The 24,635-nt window shown below is 37.9% G+C and overlaps 2 protein-coding genes across 6 annotated transcripts; one reads left to right on the plus strand and one right to left on the minus strand.

The window, feature by feature from the left end:
* Positions 1-2,735: 2,735 nt before the first annotated feature.
* LOC137194197 (uncharacterized) lies at positions 2,736-8,031 on the minus strand. 5 transcript variants are annotated; one of them, XR_010930935.1, is made up of 7 exons: positions 7,703-7,717; positions 7,486-7,626; positions 4,813-4,995; positions 4,425-4,682; positions 4,092-4,190; positions 3,825-3,842; positions 2,736-3,422 (listed from the first exon to the last, which is right to left on the minus strand). XR_010930935.1 is itself a non-coding variant. In XM_067605846.1 (6 exons), exons 1-6 carry the CDS (start codon positions 7,929-7,931, stop codon positions 3,358-3,360), a joined length of 633 nt encoding a protein of 210 aa, XP_067461947.1. In that variant the 5' UTR covers positions 7,932-8,031; the 3' UTR covers positions 2,736-3,357. The 5 variants fall into 5 exon arrangements, 4 of the variants coding, with proteins under 4 accessions (XP_067461947.1, XP_067461946.1, XP_067461945.1 ...); XM_067605846.1 differs by lacking the exons at positions 7,486-7,626; positions 7,703-7,717 and adding an exon at positions 7,916-8,031 and having other exon boundaries at positions 4,813-4,989; XM_067605845.1 differs by lacking the exons at positions 7,486-7,626; positions 7,703-7,717 and adding an exon at positions 7,916-8,031.
* A 7,932-nt stretch (positions 8,032-15,963) lies between these two features.
* Positions 15,964-20,674, plus strand: LOC137194199 (uncharacterized). The gene is made up of 6 exons (XM_067605847.1): positions 15,964-16,257; positions 17,358-17,540; positions 17,671-17,928; positions 18,155-18,253; positions 18,519-18,536; positions 19,887-20,674. The coding sequence occupies exons 1-6, from the start codon at positions 16,191-16,193 to the stop codon at positions 19,970-19,972; spliced, it is 711 nt and encodes a 236-aa protein (XP_067461948.1). The 5' UTR covers positions 15,964-16,190; the 3' UTR covers positions 19,973-20,674.
* The last annotated feature ends 3,961 nt before the right edge of the window (positions 20,675-24,635 follow it).

The following is a 24,635-nucleotide window of genomic DNA, read 5'->3' on the forward strand; positions in this document are numbered from 1 at the left end:
GTTCCTCTAAGCAGCTGTAAGCCCACAATGCAGAGGAAGGCTACAAGAAGATATTAAAGTGTTGTCAGCTTGCAGTTTCCACAGTGTGAAATGTATTAAGAGATGGCAGTTTAGGGGAACTCTGGGGATCTGGAAGATAAAGAAAACTCTCAGAGAAAACTGCTCGTATGCTGGTCAGAAAGGCAAAACAAAACCCCCATTTGACTGCATAAAACCAGATTTAGCAGACTCAGGAGTGGTGGTGCACCGTTCCACTGTGCAGTGATGCTACAAACAAAACCTTCATGGAAGAATCAGTAGAAGAAAACTTTACCTGCATACTCAAAAAATCCAACATCAGAAGTTTGCAACAGAACATCTACAGAAGCTTGATGAGTTTTGGAAACAAGTGCTGTGGACTGATGAAGTTTAAATAAAACTCTCTGGCCACAATCAGCAAAGGTTTGGAGAGAAAAAGGAGCAGCACTTCATGAAAAGAACATCTTGCCATCTGTTAAGTATGGAGGTGGATCCATCATGCTTTGGGGTTGTGTTGCAGGTAGTGACACAGGAAACATTGCACAGGTGGAGGGACGAATGGATTCCATTAAATACCAGCAAATCCTGGAAGCAAACATCCCACCATCTGTAAAAAAGCTGAAGCTGAAAAAAAGGATGGTTTCTACAACAGGATAATGATCCTAAACATACCTCGAAATCCACCAAATACTACCTCAAGAGAAGCAAGCTGAAGGTTTTAGAATGGCCCTCACAGTCCCCTGACTTAAACATAATTGAAAATCTGTGGGTAGATCTTAAGAAAACAGTGCATGCAAGACAGCCCAATAATATTGCAGAACTAGAAGCCTTTTGCAAGGAAGAATGGGAGAAAATCCCAGATACAAAGATTGAGAGACTTTTAGATGACTATGAAAAGTGTTTGCAAGCTGTGATATCTACCTGTCTGTTATATTGTTGTTGTTGTTATTATTGTTGCTGTTTTGCTTTTTTATTTTGACTTTTTGTTTTTAGTTTGTTTGATTCTAGTTCTCCTTCTTGTCTTGTCCTGTGTCGTATGTGTCTTCATGTTGGTCACTTGTATTGCACTATAAACAATTTAAAAAATGTAAATGTTTTACATTTCTTACATAGTGAATTCAAATCTGTCAATTTAAGTGTAATACATTACCCTTGTTTTAATATTGCATAAGAAGAGTCTGTATCTATAATTACACTTCCTGGGTAGAGTATGTTTGGGTGGTGGAATAGGCATTAGGCATTTCTTAATATCATAATCCACATCTGTTGCATGATGTGTTGACAGAGGTGCAATTTTGAAAAGGTTCAACCCACAAAAAATGTAACACTAAAGGTTTTCTGCACTGTGTGATTTAACAGAAAATGATTTCTTGTAAACTATATGACACAAAAATAAACAGACTTGTACAGAAAAAATACAAACACACCTTATAGCCTTAAAGGTGCTCAGCGGAATGATGAGAAATGCTTTCTCATTGATGACACTGCTTTCTCATTGATGACACAAGTGAACTGTAGTCAACATCAACAATATTAGCTAGTATTGCACTCTGTAGGGGGGCAGGAGAGAGACGAGGCACTCAGGAGTGTGCATAAACATCACATCATTTGGATTTTCCCGGCAAAACCATCCTGAGTCCTTTACATAGAAATCAGTCCACAGGCTGTTATAGGTGACTGAGAAAGTCAGGGAAGGTCTCATTTTTTAAGTTACGTTACAATCTGTTCACCCTACTTCACATAGCACCTTTAAGGCTGTGCTCCAACACCTCTGGGGGGATATGGTTTCTGACAAAAAAGAAAACTAAAGAAAGCAGCACTTACTTAACATCAACTTTCACTTGAGGACCGAGCTGTTCCACTAACACAATTCAGCGGTGTCTAGTCAACGCTAATTCTAGCCAGGCCTGAATAATCTTGCAGTGCATGCATGCTCAGAGTACATAAGCAGCCCAGAACAGTTGATTGTCAAAAAGATACAATGTCGCAAAAAGAAGGGAAAACTAGAGTGGTGTTCTTCTCAGTAGTAGAACAAATCCTGTTGATGAAACTATATGAATATAAAGGAGTCATCACCAAAAAGCGCAATACTGCCACAGTTAACAAGAAAAATTAACAAACATAATTATCTATAGAGTGACATGTATGAACAACAGCCGCCCCTCAGCAAACAATGAGCGTTAAGTTGTGAAAATAAAATAATGTTAGCACCATAAACAGACAAATGACACACTGATAACACTCAGCAGCTGAAAAGAGAACATTCAGTCTGTGACTAAATTAAAAAGATATTACATATATCTGATCCTTCATGTAATAGTGTCTTTAAGGTCTAGTTATGTGCTGGGAAAACAAGAGGATAAGGTGGCTGATGAATTTGTAAATCTGCTATTGTCATAAGGAGCAATCTTCCTTCACGTTAAGCCGTCTTATCAGTACTTTCTGAGGCAATATCCAAATACACTAAATAAAATGAGTAGGTAGTAGGAAAAATAGTTTGTATCAAGTCCACCAATTCAGATTAAAAGCTTTTTGACAAATTTTCCTCATTTCACTCACCACATAAGAAATTCCTTTTAATTTTCAGTTTGAGAGGTAGCCCTTCCCAAGCACCCCTTAACTTTCCAGAATAAAAGAAACAAAGTGAACAGCTGCTCTAATAATAGATTAAGGTAACCTTACACTAAGTGATAAATAAATGACAATATAACACAAAAAGTAATTAAAGTATTTTTAATTAAATATTTCTGTACATTTTAGATGAACACACAATAAGAAAAAACACAAGACAATCACAATGAAATATTAATCCAAAAGGAAAGTATTACATATTAAACAACAACACACACAGTCACATTCATTGGATAACTGGACAAAATCCATTTTCTGTCTTAAATTAAATATTGTACTGAGTTTGCTTGAAACAGAATATTTCCATTGCACATTCACACTGTTTACTTAAATAGCTTAGTCCAGAAGTAATGCAAACGTCTGCCCTCACAGTTCTTAATTGTGCAAAAAGAAGCTTGTAAATTACTGCCAGCAGTGAACATATTTGCATGTGTGCGTATGCATTAATATTAAACAATAGAAGACCAGTGTTAAGTGCAACACATGCAGGTTAAAGTGCTTAAAATAATGTGGCTAAAATCTAGACCACACACATTTGGTTCATTACAGTGAGCTGCTGGTAACACAGCAAAGGTTTGGTTACATTCATGGAGCGACACTGTTCATACAGAAGGAAAAGGGTTAAATCAGTGAGCAGTGAGTGGTCATCCAACAGTAGTCATAAATTAGAGAGCTGCAATGTGAACCTGTTAATCAGTCCTAGCTTTGTCAGCCTTTTGTCAAGGGAGGCTCTGTCGTGTTCGCAGGGTAATGTATAATTGAGCCAATAACACCTGCAAAGAAATCAAAGAGCACAAATTAGTCTTTAACAACAGGCCAATATAACTTTCACTGATTTGGGATCAAGCGTGTTGGATATCACTTCTAATTAACTTGTTTTTGTATCCATTAACTGAACTGTTTTGGATTTTTGAACAGTCATCCCTGTGTCAATGGCTGACCTGGCAACTGCAGTCATATTCAGTCTAATAAAAATGAAGTCATACAGTATCAGAGTCAATCAAGTTGTACAAAATTACATGACTAGTACCTTACAAGTTAAAAGAACATAAACATGCTGTGGCTTTATTGTTCAGAGTTCCTTTAATATATTTTAATTTCTATCAGTCCTCTTCTAAGATTAACTGAGAAGTGTACAGAGACTAAAAAGAAAACACAGAGTGTTGTTTTCTTACCTCCAGGGTGCCGTATACCTAAGTAGAGAATGAGATAAAGACAAAACATATGGCCCCATGAGTATGAGACTCCAAACCAAATCATATGACATTACACATTTTAAAGTAAAGCCAAGTATTGCTGCATTTTATGAGTATGTGGATGATGAGCTAAAGATTAAACAGTTCCTACTTTTTGCTCACAGTATACAGCACAAGACTATATTCCACTCTGTATGACTTGATTTATTATTATCCAAGTGGAAAGTAAACATCTCATTTACTCACCCTGTTTTTTGTAGAGGAAGAGGCTGATTATGATAAGTCCGATAAAGGCCAGCAGTGACAAGACTGGGATCAGAAACCGGGGAAAATGAAAACCTGGAACTAGGAAAACATGCCAAAAATTGTAACCTGACCACAGCCACATTCAAGCATTTTTCTTCATTTTCAACCTTATTAATAGTCAAAACTATCAGACAGCTACAGCTACAGATCCTGAATAATATAAATATAATAATAATAATCAATCAATCAATAAATCAATCAATCAGACTTTATTTGAACAGCACTTTTAATACAAATACACAAACAAACAACCTGTAGAAAGAATAAATATACCTGACTGATCCCCAGAAAGCCTTAATTCTCTCATCAGCTTGATGCATCCCTCCTGAAGGCGGATCCTCTCAGTCCTTGTGCGCTGCTCTTCCTGGTCCCACAGAGCTTTGAAGGCCAGTGCTTGTGTTAAGTGGGCTGTCCAGGTATCATTGTGATCCAGAGTCAGGTAGACCTCTCCATCATAGAGCACGCAGTCAGTCCAGAGTAGCTGAGACCCCTCCAGTATGCACTCACGAGACCGAAGGACAGTGTGGTTTCCTAGGGAGTGAGATGAAGGCTATTTTTAAAATATTCAATAAAATATATTGAATAAAACATTTGAATGACCCTGAGATTTGATCAGGTTTGAGTCATGACATTCATTAATAGTACAGGATGATTTTCTTACTCAGTACTGCAATCTGGTTGAGACTTGTGAGTGTTGAAAGGAATGCATCAGGTGATATGGTCTGGATAATGCTGCTGACTTCCTTGCTTGTGCCAATAAAAGGGACTCCATTGAGAAGGACCTGCTCCACGACCCGCTGGTCCCCCACCACTCCCCACTGCTGAACCTGAATTATGACTGTATCTAAGGGGAGAAGATTGTGCTTATGTGGGAGTGTTTTCAAGCAATGTAACAGGAGATGAGAAAAAGGTTCAAATGTAACTTGTAAAAAAACTCAAATCCTTAAATAAAAGTAGTAACAGGTCTGCCACAATGTTGAATTAGTCATTTGAAAATAGTCCTTCATTTAAATCTTTCTTTAGCAAACATGCATAAATAATAACTGTGAAATCAAAAGTAAAACCAATCATCCTGCTGAATAGTCCCTTTCAGTGTGATTAATTTTGAAGTTTTTCATATAAAATGGTTTAATGTTGTTTATTTGGCACTAGGTCCAACTATAAATGTTTGGTAGCACTGTGCATAGTGTGTCTTTCATCTGTAATATAACTAGTCATTGCATTTGTCAAATAAATGCAGTGGAATACAAATTAGCATAATACAAATACACTGTGTTACCAGTTTGACCAGGTAAACTTTTAAAATCTAACGCAATCAAAAACAGTGGACCAACAATACTTGTTTGTCCTGTCACAGTCAGAGAGAAGTTTATTTACTTCTGTGGTGGTGATGCACTGGTATGTTGGGAGATATTTCCAATAAAATCCCCTTATGTTTGTAATTGGGGTGGATGATTATAATGCAGTCCAATACAATACTAGGCTATATGGCTAAAAACTGAACACTGAGACTAAAAGAAAAACAGGAATTACAGCAGGGCTATTGTACTGACATTGTACAGGCGTACATGATACCCTTCAGGTGTAAATAACCTGTCCTGTGAAAGTAACTTACAGAAGTAAAAGTATACAGTCATAAAGTCTTACTGCAGCGGACTGAAGGACAGGATATAAAATAAACTGTAAACTATGAACAGCGGTAACCAAGCTAACGTTAGCTGGTTGCTATGGTAACGTCAGTTCGCAGTCTATATAAAGTTGTCCTGCCGTTGACTTTACAGTCCATTTTCAGGTTTGTGTATTATTATTACTATCATTATTATTATTATTATTATTGTCTTTAAACTTCTTTAAGAGACAAGCTTCTTACCTACTGGGGTCGAGACAGCTCCTGACAAGTGGCACAACATTAACACAAAAATGCCAGAAAGATGCATTTTTGATTTCAAGCGTTACTTGTTCCCAGCTTCAAAATCCAGCAAGCGTTCAGCCGTCAAGGATAGACAAAAGTCTCCGGAGTTATAAATAGTCAGGATTGTTTTAAGACATTTAAGTGTAACTCGTGCACCAACTAATACATCCCGACAGACAGAGCCAAATAAGGGCAGTGACTTTCCTCCACTATGTCTGCGGGTCTCACTTCGTTTCGCTTTCACTAGTTTCTTTTAAATGTTCAACGATTCGCCTCTGATTGGCTGCTGCAGCTGGCACGATGACTGGGAATTTACCCTCAGATCCTGTAAACAATCCGTTTATCGTAAACGAGTTGTTTTTCTGTAAAGTCGCTAACAAATATTGGTAGTGGGGTTTTTTTTGGGCTTGTTTCTACAGTGTAGTTGGATCATTCCTACAATTTGGTGCCATTTCAACCTGGTTTACTTTCTATCAAAAAAAAAAAAATGTCCACGATTTTATTATTTCATCTGAAGCAGGGCTTGTTAAACTATAAGAAAAATGTATTGGTCCAGCTCAGGATTTTATGGTCTAATGATTTTGACCAAATTCTTTGCATGTGACAAAGGCCAAATGTCCACCCTTCTACAGGACATTCACTCATCTTTATTGATAAGTGTTTTGAATGTGCAGTTGTATGCAAAAGTTTGGCCACCCCTTGACAAATAACATATTTTGGTGATTTTTTTAAATTGTAAAGATGTAAACACAGCCTCTAAGATATGGAGAAAAAAAACACACACAATATTTTCACCAAACATTACTGCATAGTTACTTTTTATGACATAAATTGAAAAAATATATATATATCATTGTGGCATTTGCACAAGTTTGGTCACCATATGAGTTCTTAAGTCTCAGATTCTTTTACAAGGTCTCAGACCTTAATCAGCTCGTTAGGCGTTAGGCATAGCAGCAACTGTCATCAGGAAATGTCAGCTGGTGCCAGTTTCAAAGCTTTACAAATACTCTGACTCTTCAAACCTTGTGCAAACACAGGTTCCTCTAAGCAGCTGTGTGAGACTGAAAATGAAAGTGAAACTGATGCCTACAATGCAGAGGAAGGCTGCAAGAAAATAGATAAGTGTTGTCAGCTTGCAGTTTCCACAGTGTGAAATGTATTAAGAGATGGCAGTTTAGGGGAACTGTGGAGGTCAAGAAAACTCTCAGAGAGAACTGCTCATATGCTGGTCAGAAAGGCAAAACAAATTCCCCATTTGACTGCAAAAAACCTGCAGGAAGTGCATTCAGGTCTGACTCTGTCCCATAATGTCTTCCCCAGTTAATCAGCTCCCAGTCTGCCCATGTGTTGTGTCACCTGTTGTCTGATTACTTTAGTTCCTGTTTCATTTTGAAATGTTTTCTCCTTGTGTTTTGTTACCTTTACTTCCTGTGTTTTCAAAGCTTTACAAATACTCTGACTCTTCAAACCTTGTGCAAACACTCAGCAAACATAGGTTCCTCTAAGCAGCTGTGTGAGACTGAAAATGAAAGTTACTGATGACCACAATGCAGAGGGAGGCTGCAAGAAAATAGATAAGTGTTGTCAGCTTGCAGTTTCCACAGTGTGAAATGTATTGAGAGATGTATTTTGTTACCTTTACTTCCTGTGTTTTCCCACCTTTGTTGATTGCCTCATGTGTTTCACCTGTGTCTTGTTTTACTCACCTGTGTTCAGTTTGCAATCAGACCCTGTGTATTTATTGTCCAGTTTTCTGTTGAGTCGTCTGTGGTTATTGTTAGTGTTCCCTGTTCGTGTTTCTCAGTGATTTGTGTTTATCATTAAATATTCTGCATCTGATCCTGCCTACCTGCTGTCTCCTGCATTTGGGTCCACCTGCTCCGCTCAACACCCTGACAGAGTGAATTTGATTTCAATCCTGAGGTGTATAAGTGTGACTGTCACTCTCAATCATGGTGGTAATCTAATCCTGGACGGCCAGAAACAGTTTGGCCTCTGTGGTCTTGTACTGGCAGCCCTGCTCTTCGTGCTGCAGGGTTATAACGATGTGGCAAGACAGGTTGTGTATACAGCTGATGATGGAGGGGTCCGCATTAGTCTGTACATACCAACGATAAGAGGGAGCCTCTTTTAAAGTTATGTCATATTGACAGAAACATGCTAGTTATGTTTACAATTCAGTGAATACCATTATTACACAGCGGTTAAAACACAGATCCTTTAACTTGTAGTTCAGTTCACATTCGTGTCAGACATTAACAGTCTGTTAACTGTCAAACGTATTTTGGCCTTTAAAATTACTTTTACATGAGGGGAAGATCTAAACATGTCACTTAATAATGAAAGAATATTATGAATGAAATAATTAAGTAAAATGATCATTCTCTGCTGGGGTTTCAATCATTATCAGTAACAACATCATACAGAATGCTTGTCATTTTTCAAATATTTAACCAATGTCTATTGGGGCAGCTGTGGCTCAGGAGAGAGAGCGAGTCGTCCACTAATCAGAAGATCAGCAGTTCGATACCTCCAGTCCACATATCAAAGTGTGCTTGGGCAAGATACTAAACCCCAAATTACTCCCAATGGCTGTGTGCCTGGATGGCTGTGTGCTGTGTGCCCGGATGGATGGTGTGAACATGTGCGTGAATGATTAGATACTACTGAAGCGCAGGTTGGCACCTTGCATGGCAGCCTCTGCCATCAGCGTGTGAATGGGTGAATGTGGCTTGTAGTGCAAAAGCGCTTTGTGTGGTTGGAAAACTAGGCTATATAAGTGCCTTCCATTTACCATTTATTGACAGAGTGAACAGTTCATTAGCTTTACCTGTACACTTACCACTTGTAACGCAATCCAATCCAATCCTGCAATAAATCCCATGACTGTGAAGTTTAAATTGATTTTAACTAATCTCTGTGGTAATTTCAAGGCTGCAATTTATCTCATTGATAACTCAGCATTGGCAGGAACGGACTGGGCCTTATTGGACAGCATGATAAAGTATAATAAATTGGTCTTTCCTCCCTCTTGACTTCCTATTCTCTCACAGATAGAATACACTGGAATATTATTACTCATAAACACCCCTCCCATTCAAAGTATAGATGAACAGGACATAAAATCTACATGTCCCATCTATAGTCAGCTGGCTTAATACCATCATCAAAAGTAAAAAAAAAAAAAAACAATAAAACTGCACCCACACAATGTTATGTAACCCTGTACAATAGCTCTGCAATAAATCAACCTTTGTTAAAAACCGAAACGTTCAGTTTTTGATGCTGTGTCAGAGAAGTTTCGATTGACGTGCATGGTAATTTTTAAGTCATAAAAAGTACTGTAGTATTGCATTACAGTATAATGTAAGTTGTTCTTGTTACTTTCAATGGGGCCCCTTATAATAGAATATGTTTACATAAATTGAGATGGTAATGGTGAAATGAGAAATGGTCTTATAGCATAATCAAACCCAGATGGCTTGGATTGGTTTGTTTGTTACCAATCACAGATGTCCAATATAGTATATAATAAAAGACACATCACATGTAACGTTACTTATTAATTCAAACTCGTAAATATAGTGATTCTCCAAACAATATCACACTCATTTTGTTGCTCCCCTATACTGAACACAGCTAGTTTAATCCACAATGATTTTTTTTTTCTTCCACATACTGTAATGGGAGAGGAAGAGACTATGATAAGCTGATTTTCTTAACAGTGGTAACAACTTACCTGGGTTTTCAGTAGGACCTGTTTTGTTCCTTACCTGAATGATGGGAGGATGCTAAGGAGAGAAGGGTGACCCAAAAATCACAAGAGTGGCAAGAGAGGTTACAGCACAGAAACAGTTGGGACAAATGAGAAAGTGTAAATTCGCTGTTGTTTGCTTGATTAAAATTTTCAATTCCTGTCTCAAAGGGGTTGCATTAATCAGATGCAGCTGCCTGCAATGTATTTCAACAATCAGAGTATCAATAAAAAGCTTGTGTGGCTACTGGAGAGGAGAAATTAGTTAGATGCTTCCTTGCAGAAAAAGTGAAGTCTCTGTATGAATGTAGAATGTGAAGAGCTCTGCTGGTTTTACTTAAGTTACTCATGCTGCGATCAAAGGGATAAAAATCAGGGCAACACAATATTGACTTACCACACCGTCACAATTGAAAAAGAACATGAAGCAGTTGCTTTATTGTAGTTTGCATTTGATTTGCATTTTGCTTTGTCATGGTGAGCCTACATGCCTACAGGTAATCAAATTAAATATGAATTAAAACTTTAATTACAGTTTTGAAATATTGGAATTTAATAGAACAAGGTAAACAGTACAGAGCAAAATGACACTGAAATCCTGAATTTACCAAAGCACTGATTCACTGGATCTATTACTGATAATTCATAAGGATTTTCTGAGAATAGGATTGAGGATCCATATAGAACATAAAATAGGGAAGAATGATTGACATAGATTGACAGACTTTGATTGTTCTCTGAAATGGGAATTGGGCCGAAGAAAAAGAAAAAAAAAGTAAACAAAAAGGAAAATGCAATACACAGTTGGGCTGAATGCCTAAAATGGACATCAACCCAATCCAAACAAACATGTGATACTGTGATGTGAAAATGCTGGTCTGCATGTTGATTATGTCCTTCAAGCAAATAATCAATTAACCCTGTGTACATCAACATGTTGTTAGTGTTGACAAATTTCTAACTTAAGAACAATTTATACAGTTATAACCAACCACTTGACTATTGTAGGGCTGGAACTAATGATTATTGTCATTATCAACTAAGCAGATTATTCTTTTGATTAATGAGAGAAGAAATGACAGAAAACAGTGAAAATGAGTGTTAAAACATTCAAAAGTGACATCTTCAAATGTCTTGTTTTGTCCAACCAACAGTCCAAAAACCAAAGATAATCAGTTTACTATCATGTATGACAAAGAAAATGAGAACGATATTGGGGATGACTGGATCAGGATCAGAAATGTCAGAGGACACATATCCAAGGGGCTTTTTATTTAGCTTTTATTTAACTGTCCTTGGTACCTTGTCTGTAACAGTTTCACCTCTTAGGGCTGTAGATTTGGCCAGGTGACCTTGCAGGGTTGGGCTAAGTTGGGTGAAAGCCTCCTGCAATTCTCTTTCTCCACCAATGAAGTTTGTACCTTGGTCTGAGATCAGTTCATAAGGGCAACCTCGGCAGCTATAGAGTTTGGCAGTCATATTTAAGTACAGTGCTCAAAAGGTCATGTATATCAATTTATGCATGCAGTACATGTATAGATTTGAGCAGTGCATGTATAATATAGGGAGAATCAAAGATCATGATTCCTTTATTTGTATGTAGTAACTGAAGAGAAAACTATCTGAAATGGAAAAGCATGAAAAAAATATACAACAATGGGAGTAATGTAGTTTCTTATGTCTGAGATCTAGTAAAAAAAAACAAACTGAAAATTATGCATGCAGAGAGGTTGTTGTGTTTATGGTATCTTACTGCCATCTAGTGGACTATATATATGTACATCCAAAGCGCTTTCTTAGAAAGTTCCCATGCATGGTACAAGCTTTTATATTTTCCTTCAACAGCTGGTTTTCAGTTGCAAAGCATTTTGTTGTTTAGATTCTATTATTTCACATCATATATATTATTATGCACATTATTTTCCTTCTCAGATCTTTCAAATTGCAGCTCGTTTGGTATATTGGGGCAAAGCGATCATCATCTACCTACTGTGTGAGAACAACATCTACATGCTGTCTCCTCATGCCAACATCTGCCTGTGAGTGGCCATGATGTGAAGTAAGCCAGTTGGCTGTACTGGATAATGTAGCGCTAATGAACCACAGAGGGGCACAATGAGTAATGATCATTCTAGACCTCCAGCTACCTCTCTTCAGGAATCCCTGAGGAGAGGAGGTGGGGAGAGAAAGAGGGCAAGAAAAGGAAGACTCTAAACATCAGACAGGCTGTTTTTGTTTTGAGGGATGCAGAGCGTTCCAGACATCTGTGAAATCACTGAGAAAAGATGGAATGAGAAAAGGTACATTTCAGAGCAGATTTGTTTTTTCAGTGTAGGCATTGATAAATTGTGTCTTATTAATAAATGCTAAACCATAACTTCCCAGTTCAAATTTGCAGTTCAAATCAGTATCATCAAAATATGATGCCAAAATGTGTTGATACTTACAAAATGGATGAGAAAAATTTTGTATGATTTCTGCGGATTAGAGTTTAGATTTTTGGAGGTTATTCAGCCATCTTAACTTTCTGAGAACTACAAAATTCTAAAAATATTAATGAACTTATTTCATCCCACTTGTGTAAGAAGTAGTGCATCCCAGCAAATGAAATAGAAACTTCTCAAGTTTTTATACTCCCTAAATGGTGAAGTCCACAAAGGAAACAGATGGCAGAATAGTTTCAGGACTATTCCCAGTCTTTCTGCCTCCTTATTCATACTAATGCAGTGGTGCCCACTTGTTCCCCATGGGACTATGCTACATCCTGGGGTTCTGTTGGATTTCTGTTGGGGTCCCTCTCCAGCCACACCTCTGGGTCTGAGGCAAGATCTCGACTGTCAAAACAGCGGAGTATATTCAGAGCCTGGCACAGCTTTGAAGGCCTGTTGCAGAGCTCTCTGTCTTTCAATTGTCAGGCTCCCACTTTGCGTCTGGCTGCTCTCAGCTGCCTCATGATGGACTGACCCTGCTGGGGCTCAAGAGAGCACAACAGCACAGCAGCACCCTCCCCTGTGCAACACAGCACACAATATGCATCAGTCAGCACGGCTCCACTCTGTCTCCTTCCTTTCACCCTATACCCACTGACAATAGAAAACACAAACACAAACCACTGTATAGGTTTAATGTCATATTAATGACATTAACAACACCTGGAGGTCATATTAAACCAAAAGAATGCATTATACTGTATATATTTTTCTGCTTGCAAGCATCTGTAGGCAAAAATGGCTAACCCAATGATCTCAACGTGGGACAGGTATTTCTACTTTACGTCACCCTGGGTGCTTTTACCTTGACTAGACACGTTCATACAGAGGTAGATGCCATAGACTGGATACACATAGATTGTGCCTGGCTTCATGAACATAGCCGTGTTCCTCTCTGTGCATTTTCGCCCTGCTGAGTGTGAAGCTTTGTCCTCTCCTCCGAGGTTGGCTTCAATCTCCTATTTGTCCTCCCAACTCAGTACCATCCTCACACCTGTGGACCAACACCTGTAGGGGCAAAGTACAAGACAGATTATCTTTTCACACAGCAGTCACATTTTAAGTAGATGGAGATGATTAGTCAATTAATTGATGAACATAAAATTGTTTGGCAACAATTTTGATAATTGTTTAATCAAAAACATTCACTGGTTGAAGCTTCTCATAGCCTCTGTAAATATCTTTTTTTTTCTTAGTCCTCTGTAATAGTAAACTGAATATTCTCCTACAGTTCATTAAATCTGTGTGGTATTGTGGTACCAGCGCTGCATGCACGGTGAACTGCCGAGGGGAGACGAGCAAATAGGCAGCGCAAAGCGAGTTGTTGGGATGGTGTTTTTGTGGAAAATTAGACGTCTCAGAACCACGTCTGTTTCTGGAGTAAAGTTACTCCGCTAGCGAAGTGACTTTGGTGATTTTACCAACAAGAGCAAACTAAATAATTACTGTAAATGTGCTGCAATAACTGATTAATGCCTCAAATATAAATAAGTTATTTCAATTAAACATTCTCCGACCGAAATCGGCACGGAAAATAACATTTAATGTGGTTAAAGCATCTGTACTGATCTATAAATGAATGTGTTACAGCATTCTTACAGTATCTGCTGTCCGCAGCTATTTTATACTGTATGAAACGCTTCTCCTACAGTTCATTAAATCCCTGCATCCTTACGCATTCTTCAGACCAGGCGTCCACATGCTTGTGACATGTATTTTGCTGTTAATACTCTTTTTTATTTTATCAATAGTTGTGTCTCACTTTGTTACGTCGTTTAAGACGTGAGTGCCGCAAAATATGATTACATTTCTGAGATACCACTGTTGACGATGGTTTACAGGTCCATGTGATGAATTCACGATATGGACACTGTAAAGAGCCGAACAGCCGTGCGTAATGGTCGCGCGTAATGACAGCTGTTCCACTGTTTGAGAACCTAAACTGCACTTTTTACTTCCAGTTTGTTTCATTGACAGCTGTAGCTACAGACTGGTGGAGCATGCATCATGTTATCATGTTGATATGAAAACAACATCCATTTATGACTCATTATGGGAGAGGAAATGAGGCTCCTGCACGTGCGTCCAGTTTTACAAAGGCTGGGATGTGTAAAATAGAACCATACCTGGCACGGCTGTATAAATCTGATAAAAAGGAATGCCTCTGCTTATTTCTGGGGTAACGCTTTATAATAGGCTACAGCAGGCGTGTAACTTCTCGTCACTTACCATGTAATTTCCCGGAACTTCCTCGTATGGATCAGTAGACCTACATATCTATGTGTGCAATAAAATCAGATGTTTTTTGCCCTTTGCTCGTGACTGTTATGATAATGCGTGTGTGTTTGGCAGGCAAGTTTCACCCACACCCAGGGATTTAAATGTCCTTACGTAAACTCTCACACGCTGCACGGACAAAATATACACACTGCCCCATTCCTTAAAAGGAGCTACGCCACCAAGAGTTTCCTAGGCAACGACACAGAGGTTAACTCACGTTTCGGAACAGCGCTGCACTACAGGCTCCCAAACGCTATTGATTTCCGAATGAATGAATAGTTATTATTATTATTGGCATTGAAAAAAATATTTTTTTGGCCTGGTGGGGGTTCCTCGTTGGCCACCACGCCTGTACAATTATAGGGGAAACATTGAACTTCCTCGTATGAATCAGGTCATAGGCCTATGCAATAAAAACAAATGTTTTTGCCCTTTGCTCATGGCATTTATGACAATCTTTTGTTTTTTGCATGTGTGTTTGGCAGGCAAGTTTCACTCACACTCCAGAGATTTAAATGTCTTCTACTTCATTGTATTAATTTGAATAAGAACAAGTCGAGAAATGGGTCTCTTTTAAAAATTAGCTCCTAGAGGGCATGTTGATCCAGCACTGCAGCACCTCATAACGGGTGAACTTACCTCTCTCAAGTGCACAGCTATGGAAGGCTTGTATTGTCATCCAAAGATGAAAAAATAACAATACAGTAATGTCATAATAGTATATCTTTAATTACACAGAAACCACAAGGTGTGTGCTGTTCTCCCAACATTACAGAACGTGACATGCCTTTTTATACTGAAAACAGGCTATGTGTTCGTGTTGCGTGACAAGCCTCATCCTGTTTTGTCAGACTCTTTGGCACCCTCAAAACAAACGAAGAATGGGACATTTAACTTTGGACATATCCCAAATTTGAGTTGGCGTCTCTGCACTATGTGTGTGTGTGTGTGCGTGTGGTACACACAAACACATGTAAATGGGCGTCTCTGCATTAAGTGTGTGTGTGTGTGTGTGTGTGTGTGTGTGTGTGTGTGTGTGTGTGGTATTGGGTATTGGTAGTGGGTATATGACCCTCATTCCCCTACAGCATTTACAGATCGATGTACACATTTACAGTTCAATGTACACATTTACAGATCTCTATACACCTGCAAATTGAGTAAATAGAGATTTGGAGATTCTTTTACACATTTACAAATCTGATTACACACACATGGATTGAGATAGTTACACTACTCTCCAAAATATTTGCAGATAATTCTGCTACAATAATACCCCCATATATTTAACCCTGAGGATCTGAGGACCTCCCCGTCCTGCATCAGGAGGAGGCGTGTCTGTTAGACATTTAAATTTCACTAGTGAAAGAGAAACAAAGTGAGATACATAGGGAGAGAGGAGGAAAGTCACTGCTCTTGCTCGTCTGGTTGTATTCCCTTTTCGATTCTCGTTCGGGATGTATTAGTTGGTGCACGGGTTACACTTAAATGGCTTAAAACAATCCTGACTATTTATAAGTCCGGAGACTTTTGTCTATCCTTGACGGCTGAACCCTTGCTGGATTTTGAAGCTGGAAACAAGTAACGCTGGAAATAAGAAAATGCATCCTACTGGCATTTTTGTGTTAATGTTGTGCCACTTGTCAGGAGCTATCCCGGTTCCAGTAGGTAAGCTTGTCTCTTTGCATTGCAATTACTTACCCGGGGAGCTTAAAGATTATAAATAATAATAAAAATAACACACAAATCTGAAAACGGACTGTAAAGTCAACAGCAGGACGACTTTATTTAGCCTTTGAACGGACGTAACCATAGAAACCAGCTAACATTAACTTGGTTACCGCTGTTCATAGTTCACAGTTTATTTTATATCCAGTCTTTCAGTCCGGTGCGGTAAGACTATAACTGTATACTTTTACTGCTGTAACGTTACTTTCACAAGACAGGTTATTTTACACATGAATTAGTATAAAGAAGAGTATCGTGTACACCGGTACAATGTCAGTAAAATAGCCCTGCTGTAAATCCTGTTTTTCTTTTAGCTTCAGTGTTCAGTTTTTGTTGACAGTGTCAGACAGGTTGTTACTTCCGAGTTACGGTTATTTATGAGGCCATATAGTTTTAATGGTGGTGTTGTATTGGACTGCATTATAATCATCCACCCCAATTACAAACATAAGGGGATTTTATTGGAAACATCTCCCAACATACCAGTGCATCGCCACCACAGAAGTAAATCAACTTCTCTCTGACTGTGACAGGACAAACAAGTATTGTTGGTCCACTGTTTTTGATTGCGTTAGATTTTAAAAGTTTACCTGGTCAAACTGGTAACACAGTGTATTTGTATTATGCTAATTTGTATTGCACTGCATTTATTTGACAAATGCAATGACTAGTTATATTACAGATGAAAGATACACTATGCACAGTGCTACCAAACATTTAAGTAGTTGTGACCTAGTGCCACATAAACAACATTAAACCATTTTATGTGAAAAACTTCAAAATTAATCACACTGAAAGGGACTATTCAGCAGGATGATTGGTTTTACTTTTGATTTCACAGTTATTATTTATGCATGTTTGCTAAAGAAACATTTAAATGAAGGACTATTTTCAAATGACTAATTCAACATTGTGGCAGACCTGTTACTACTTTTATTTAAGGATTTGAGTTTTTTTACAAGTTACATTTGAACCTTTTTCTCATCTCCTGTTACATTGCTTGAAAACATTCCCACATAAGCACAATCTTCTCCCCTTAGATACAGTCATAATTCAGGTTCAGCAGTGGGGAGTGGTGGGGGACCAGCGGGTCGTGGAGCAGGTCCTTCTCAATGGAGTCCCTTTTATTGGCACAAGCAAGGAAGTCAGCAGCATTATCCAGACCATATCACCTGATGCATTCCTTTCAACACTCACAAGTCTCAACCAGATTGCAGTACTGAGTAAGAAAATCATCCTGTACTATTAATGAATGTCATGACTCAAACCTGATCAAATCTCAGGGTCAGTCAAATGTTTTATTCAATATATTTTATTGAATATTTTAAAAATAGCCTTCATCTCACTCCCTAGGAAACCACACTGTCCTTCGGTCTCGTGAGTGCATACTGGAGGGGTCTCAGCTGCTCTGGACTGACCGTGTGCTCTATGATGGAGAGGTCTACCTGACTCTGGACCACAATGATACCTGGACAGTCCACTTAACACAAGCACTGGCCTTCAAAGCTCTGTGGGACCAGGAAGAGCAGCGCACAAGGACTGAGAGGATCCGCCTTCAGGAGGGATGCATCAAGCTGATGAGAGAATTAAGGCTTTCTGGGGATCAGTCAGGTATATTTATTCTTTCTACAGGTTGTTTGTTTGTGTATTTGTATTAAAAGTGCTGTACAAATAAAGTCTGATTGATTGATTGATTGATTATTATTATTATATTTATATTATTCAGGATCTGTAGCTGTAGCTGTCTGATAGTTTTGACTATTAATAAGGTTGAAAATGAAGAAAAATGCTTGAATGCGAAGGTGGTCAGGTTACAATTTTTGGCATGTTTTCCTAGTTCCAGGTTTTCATTTTCCCCGGTTTCTGATCCCAGTCTTGGCACTGCTGGCCTTTATCGGACTTATCATAATCAGCCTCTTCCTCTACAAAAAACAGGGTGAGTAAATGAGATGTTTACTTTTCACTTGGATAATAATAAATCAAGTCATACAGAGTGGAATATGGTCTTGTGCTGTATACTGTGAGTAAAAAGTAGGAATGATTTAATCTTTAGCTCATCATCCACATACTCATAAAAGACAGCAATACTTGGCTTTATTTTAAAACATGTCATGTCACATGATTCTGGTATGGAGTCTCATACTCATGGGAAAATATAAAGCACAGTCATGTGTTTTGTCTTTATCTCACTCTCTGCTTAGGTATGCGGCACCCTGGAGGTAAGAAAACAACACTCCCTATGTTTTCTCTTTAGTCTCCGTACACTTCTCAGTTAAAGTCTGTGTAAAGGAAAATCAGAGATTTCCTTTGAAACACATTATACATGTTAGAAAATAATTGTTGAAAACATGTGAAAAGACTGTGAACTATGTAGTACTGAAATGTGGAGTTACACCATTAAACTGTTTTTCACCATTTCTGTGTTCAGGATTAGTTGGGCATGACTAAAACAGCTGCACCATGATGTAAATGGGTGACTAGAATGACCCCCTCCCCCCCAGCACTTTATAAGAACTAGAGCGCCTTGGCATCAGCTGGATGTGTAGTCTGTTGTTTGCTGATGGCAGCATGTAATACTTTCATTGCAAGCCTAGCATTAGCATCCTGAAGTTTGCTGCAGTCACAACAGTAGATGTAAACTCTCTGGGCAGGTAGAAAGGTCAACACTTAACTATGATATATTCTAGGTTAGCAGTGCCTCTCGATAATAGCATTGTCTGTGCACCAAGCTTTGTGAAGATAAATGCACAGTCCCCCCACTACAGACGTACTCCTGTGGCTGCTACATCCAGCCCCTCACCAGCGCTTTTTAAAGAAGCAAGTAATGTTTACACTGAACTTCATTGAAAAGAACAACAATTTAACATAACGATGATTGGTGGTGGATCACTTGTTAACTACTCATTTAAGTTACATTTACATTACTGAAGTGAATCCACATTTATCTACAAAATATGTGTCGAATTAAACAGTGGCTACTAGCGTTACTTTGTTTTTGAAATATCATCCATATTGCTTGTCTACGCCTATTTTAAATTGTTTTGTTTTTTTTAAGGCAGTTCGGCAGATGGGGGACACACCCCCAGCGTTTCAGAGCTCAGGATACTACTTGTTTTTTTCCATGATTTTAAAACCTAATTTTATACAGTTGGCATTTTTTTTAATCAGACAAATTTGGCTTGTTGGTGAATAACACATTTTTCTGTGATATGAAAAACTCAGAAGACATTTATTATTGCTTTACACAGACTTTAACAATCTTAGAAGATTGATAGAAATGAAAAGATATTAAAGGAACTCTGAACAATAAACCCTCAGCATGTGTATGTCCTTGTAACTTGTATGGGGCCAGTCATGTGATTTTGTCAAGCTGATTGACTGATACTGTGACTTTTTTATTATGACTGCAGTTGCCAGGTCAGCCATCGAAAGTTCAAAGATCCAAAATCACTTTAGATGATGAATACAAAGCAAGTTAATTAGAAGTACAACACATTTGATCACAGTTCAGTGACAGTTATCTTAAGCTGTTGTTAAAGACTAATTTGTGCCCTTTAATTACTTTACAGGTGTAATTGGCTCAGTTATACATTACCCTACAGACATGGCAGAAGTGCCTCCAGAGAAAAAAGGCAGTGGGTACCAGGCATTGTAATTCAACACCATGACTGATTAACAGGTTCACATTGCAGCTCTATAATTTATGACTAATGTTGGATGACCACTCAGTCAACCCTCTTCCTTCTGTATGGACATTATCACTCCATGAACTTAACCAAACCATGGCTCACTGTAATGAACCAAATGTGTGTGGTCTAGATTTTAGGCCACTTTATTTTATGCACTTTAACCTGGATGTGTTGCACATAACACTGGTGCTTCTATTGTTTAATATTCACACACACACAAACATGTTCACTGCCTGCAGTAATTTACAAGCTTCTTTTTGCACAATTAAGAATTGTGAGGGCCAACGTTTTCATAATTTCTTTAATTTATTTAAGTAAACAATATAGTGTTAATGTGCAATGGAAACATTCTGTTCTCAGTACAATATTTAATGCAAGTTAAGACTGAGAATGTCACAAATTGTCTCAATCTGTAGATAAAGCTCTTCTGAAATCAAGCATTTTGTTTTGTCACTGATAGACCAATCAGAGCGATAGTCTGCCAAACACTAGATTTTGTCCAGTTATCAAATGAGTGTGACTGATGTGTTGTTGTTTGATTTTTAATACCTTCCTTATGAATACATATTTCTTTGTGAGTCATTGTTTTGATTGTCTTATGTTTTTCTCTATTGTGTGTTAATGTAAAATGTACAAAAATGTTTAACTAAAGATACTGATATGGCTTGTTTGTGTTGTATGTCATTTTATTTTTCACGTAGTGTGAATTCACAGATCTGTCTACACATTCACAAATCTCAATGCAAATTAAATCTGCAAGCAGCGTTGGTCGGGACCTCGCACTCTGGTCCGTCAGGATCAGATCATTTTGCTTTTTAAAAATGAGGGATATTTCTTACAAGTGTGGTGTGCTTTTATTTTGAAAGTTTGATTGACAGGATGAGAATTTTCTGCAGGGTGAGGCATGTCTGTCTCGCTCACACCTGCAGCCATATTAGATACATAGATGGCGCTATAGAGCACATTTTGGCACTTTGGGGGATAATTTTTACATTTTATCAAATTTTTCACCAGACCTGATGTGCGTGTCAAATTTGGTGAGTTCTTGAGCATGTTTAGGGGGTCAAATAAAGGGTTGAAGTGGTGTAATAATAAAGAAAGAAGAAGTAGAAGAAGAAAAAAGAAACAAACACACGAAATACAATACACTACCCCTTTGGGGCTCAGGCCCTAATTAAAGCTGCAAGCAGCGTTGAACGGGCCTTCGCACCATTGTGCACGTCGGGTGTGGTGCAGTCCAAGGGCTTCTGTCACAGGCATGTAGATATCTCCAGACCTGGGCTGACAGGTCTGACTTAACAAACATGATAAGTTTGGTGTGACCGGAGCATGTACAATAAAGTTATAGCAATTTCCTCTATCATGGCGAAACATCAAATCTCAACAGTGTGAGGATGACAATTTTCTGCAGGGTGAGACATGTCTGTCTTGCTCATCCCTGTGTCATCAAAATTATGCAAGTTTTGGGCCCATTCACTTTAATTTCAATTGAAAACTTTTGATGAGTTTGTGTGCAAAAGAAATTCAGTTCCTAATTTTCATCAAGTCTATTTTTAGAAAAGTAAAGACTTTTAACCCACAAGACCTGGTCAAAGTTTGATTGACATGTGTACTGTCAGGTGTGTAGAGACAATAAGTAACTGCAGCTGGACACAGAAAAATACTCATATATTTGAAGGGAGAGTGTGAGTGAACCTCTAGGTGCTCGGGCCTTAATAAAGGAAAAATTGCAGTACAGAGAGACAAAATTTAGTTATGATTTTATTTCTCTACTGCACTTCATCACTTAACAGTCACCCTCACTCCATTTTTTTCCCTTCCCCTCATAGGTCATCCCTTCTACTGATTATAGATATAAGACCTACAATTATTGTAAAATAAATGATAATAACACCAAACTTCATACAAAGTTTGTATATAATGTACTGTAAGTATATAGACCTTTCTGCTATATCCTATAAAACTGAGCTACATTCAACTGTCACGCTCTTCCCCCGCCTTCTTCCCTCCTTCTCCCTGTCAGATTGAGAGCAGGATTTCAGAGCAGTCTTCTAGTGGAAATAACTTCATAAATCCCATGACTTTGGAAACTTTTGAAAGTGGTCTGACTTATAGTTTAGACATCAGACACCTCAGTTTGGCACAAAGTCCATGCCCAGAGATTGCCTCCCCATTGGTTTCCATTGTAAGGTGCGATGTGGCACTTCAACTTTCGGGGCATATAATATCCAAACCGTTCGAGTTATTACAAAGTTTTTAATAACTTTTGTTCAGCACAGTGTGATAAGTCATGTATTAAACTTTGAAGCCGATACCATTAACACCCTAGGAGGAGATAGCGTTTCTTGGGGGTCCAAAATTGGCGCAAAGTCGTTCTTTGATGGGCATATTGCGGACTTCCTGAATTGGATTAAAGGTTGGGCCTATAAGCATGATTTGCAACATCACAACTATTTTGGACGCCGATCCTGGTCCAGTATTCAACTTCCACAGGTGTGATGTGGAAACTTGAAGCCTCCAGTGTATAAAAACATTGAGAATGGTGTTTTCCATGAAGGAGGTGACATCTTGTGTGAAGAGTAGATGTAATTTTTAGAATTTCTAACCGGGTAATTGAACTTTTTTGTGGAAAAAACATATCAGACACAAATTACTATTCAAAGCAGAGTATTTTTTTTATATGTCTCATGTCTGGAGGGGATCTTTAAAGAAAATAAATATTTTCATAAATATTTTCATAAATATTTTCATTACCTTGTGCAAATCTATTGCTCAGGATGAATTCATGAGGACAGAGACTGTCCACTTGGCTTCAACTTCAGTAATGCGTCAGAAACGTCCAGAAACTCCCTCAGAAGAGGGGGACTGGGTCAGGTTTAGAACGTCAGTTGCCATAGTAATTGACCAAGAGATAGTGTGTCAAGTCAGGGTTAACAAACTCAGCATTTCTGGAATAGGCCTCCACAATCTGTATGAGAACAGATCACCTCTGAAGTGTTTGGACAATATTACAACAAAAAAAAACTATCTACATGGTACTAAATAGTTGATTATCTGACTTTACTCATTCGTTTACAGTATTATCTCTTCTGGAACAACTACAAATATTAAAGAACTTAAGGTACATTTGAGCTTGCTGTACAGTGACCATATTGTACTTCGTGGTATTTATTTTTAATTACATCCATACAATACTCGCATTATATTCCCATACAGAGCTGGTATTTATCTGTGCCTGCATAACATCCACACAAAAAGCCTATTCTGTTTTGGGTTTTTTTCTGTTAGGTATACTTTTGAAAAAAAGTTAAGAAGTGAATTTAACTGTTGTCTGGCTTGTCATTGATTCTGTGACACACAACTTTCAAAAATATTTAGCCATTCATCCAGTTAAGCTGGATTTTGTCGGCTATGTTACATCTTGGTAAGCAAAAAATGTGTGGTTCCACTTAGTGTCATCCTGGCTGACAAAGTCTGTTGTTTTTCATATGAACATTTTGTTTATCTCTGTCTCTCAGTGAGCATATCTACACAATAGGTCAAGTATGAATTCTATGTTCCTGTTTATATCATACTTTAAAAGTTTATGTTATCAGAAACAAGTGACATATGTGCATATACTATGATTAGATATTTTGTACAAGTATCTTTCTGTGTCTGCTTTGTGAATGTGTGTTTACATAAAACGTTATGTTATCTTGTCTTATAACTAAAGGATAATGATTTGGGTACTGGTGTTGTCACAAGACTTTGAGACTAGGTGCCTCAATCTTATACAAGCACACTCTTAAAATGGAAGGTATGCGAGACAGATGGGAAGTGACTGTATAAACACTGTGCTGTGAGAGTGCAGGGTACTTCACGGAGAGATGGTATTTTGGGAGTAAGGCTGTTTTAAGCTTCATGTGATCCAATACGGCCAGCTTGCTGTGATATAAAGTAAAATTATTTAAACTGCACTTTTATAGGCTACGCTTTCATGTGTTTGTGTTCCTGCTTATTGTTTCTTATGTTTGTTTGTTCAGGTGTCTTGGATGCACATGTATTTTACAGTTCTTATAATCATAGTCTGACAATGCAGACAACAAGCAACACAATACAGGAAATTATGATGGACATTATGATAAAAGCATAATGATATGAGAATGATAATATTATTGCAATAAATAAACCAGTATAATTTCAGTATAACTTTAAGAGTTATATCAGTATATTTATTATTTTATTTGTTTATTTTGGTTATTGATGCATTAACAGGTAAACAGTATTTTGGATTTGAGCCACTTTATATAGTGTTTGATTGGTAGTTTGGAATCAGATCAGCTTTATTGGCCTAGTATGTTTCCGCATACAAGGAATTTGACCCCATTTTAGTGGCTCTCAATGTGCTGACACACAACAATCTTCAGAAAGACACACAAGGACAACAAGCCAAACAAAAATAATTAAACATAAACATATCACTATGATGTGTGTTTTATGGACGTTATTTGTATTCAAATGGATGGGGAAAAAAATTCTGTAAACAAGATACAATTACTGCAAATGTGTGAAGAGTACAAGGAGTACTAAAACAAATAATAAATGTTTTAAAAAAGTGATGAGTTACTATATATATATATATATTTA

This window comes from Thunnus thynnus, chromosome 12, assembly GCF_963924715.1.
Source record: "Thunnus thynnus chromosome 12, fThuThy2.1, whole genome shotgun sequence".
NCBI classification, from domain to species: domain Eukaryota; kingdom Metazoa; phylum Chordata; class Actinopteri; order Scombriformes; family Scombridae; genus Thunnus; species Thunnus thynnus.

Excerpts from the sequence above, each read along its gene's own strand:
- LOC137194197 (XM_067605843.1), bottom strand. The coding sequence starts at position 6,088 with ATGCATCTTTCTGGCATTTTTGTGTTAATGTTGTGCCACTTGTCAGGA. Across the intron at positions 4,996-6,021 it reads AGCTGTCTCGACCCCAGTAG|ATACAGTCATAATTCAGGTT; the intron begins GTAAGAAGCTTG and ends TTCTCCCCTTAG. Across the intron at positions 4,191-4,424 it reads GCTTTCTGGGGATCAGTCAG|TTCCAGGTTTTCATTTTCCC; the intron begins GTATATTTATTC and ends ATGTTTTCCTAG.
- LOC137194199 (XM_067605847.1), top strand. The coding sequence starts at position 16,191 with ATGCATCCTACTGGCATTTTTGTGTTAATGTTGTGCCACTTGTCAGGA. Across the intron at positions 16,258-17,357 it reads AGCTATCCCGGTTCCAGTAG|ATACAGTCATAATTCAGGTT; the intron begins GTAAGCTTGTCT and ends TTCTCCCCTTAG. Across the intron at positions 17,541-17,670 it reads CAACCAGATTGCAGTACTGA|GAAACCACACTGTCCTTCGG; the intron begins GTAAGAAAATCA and ends CTCACTCCCTAG.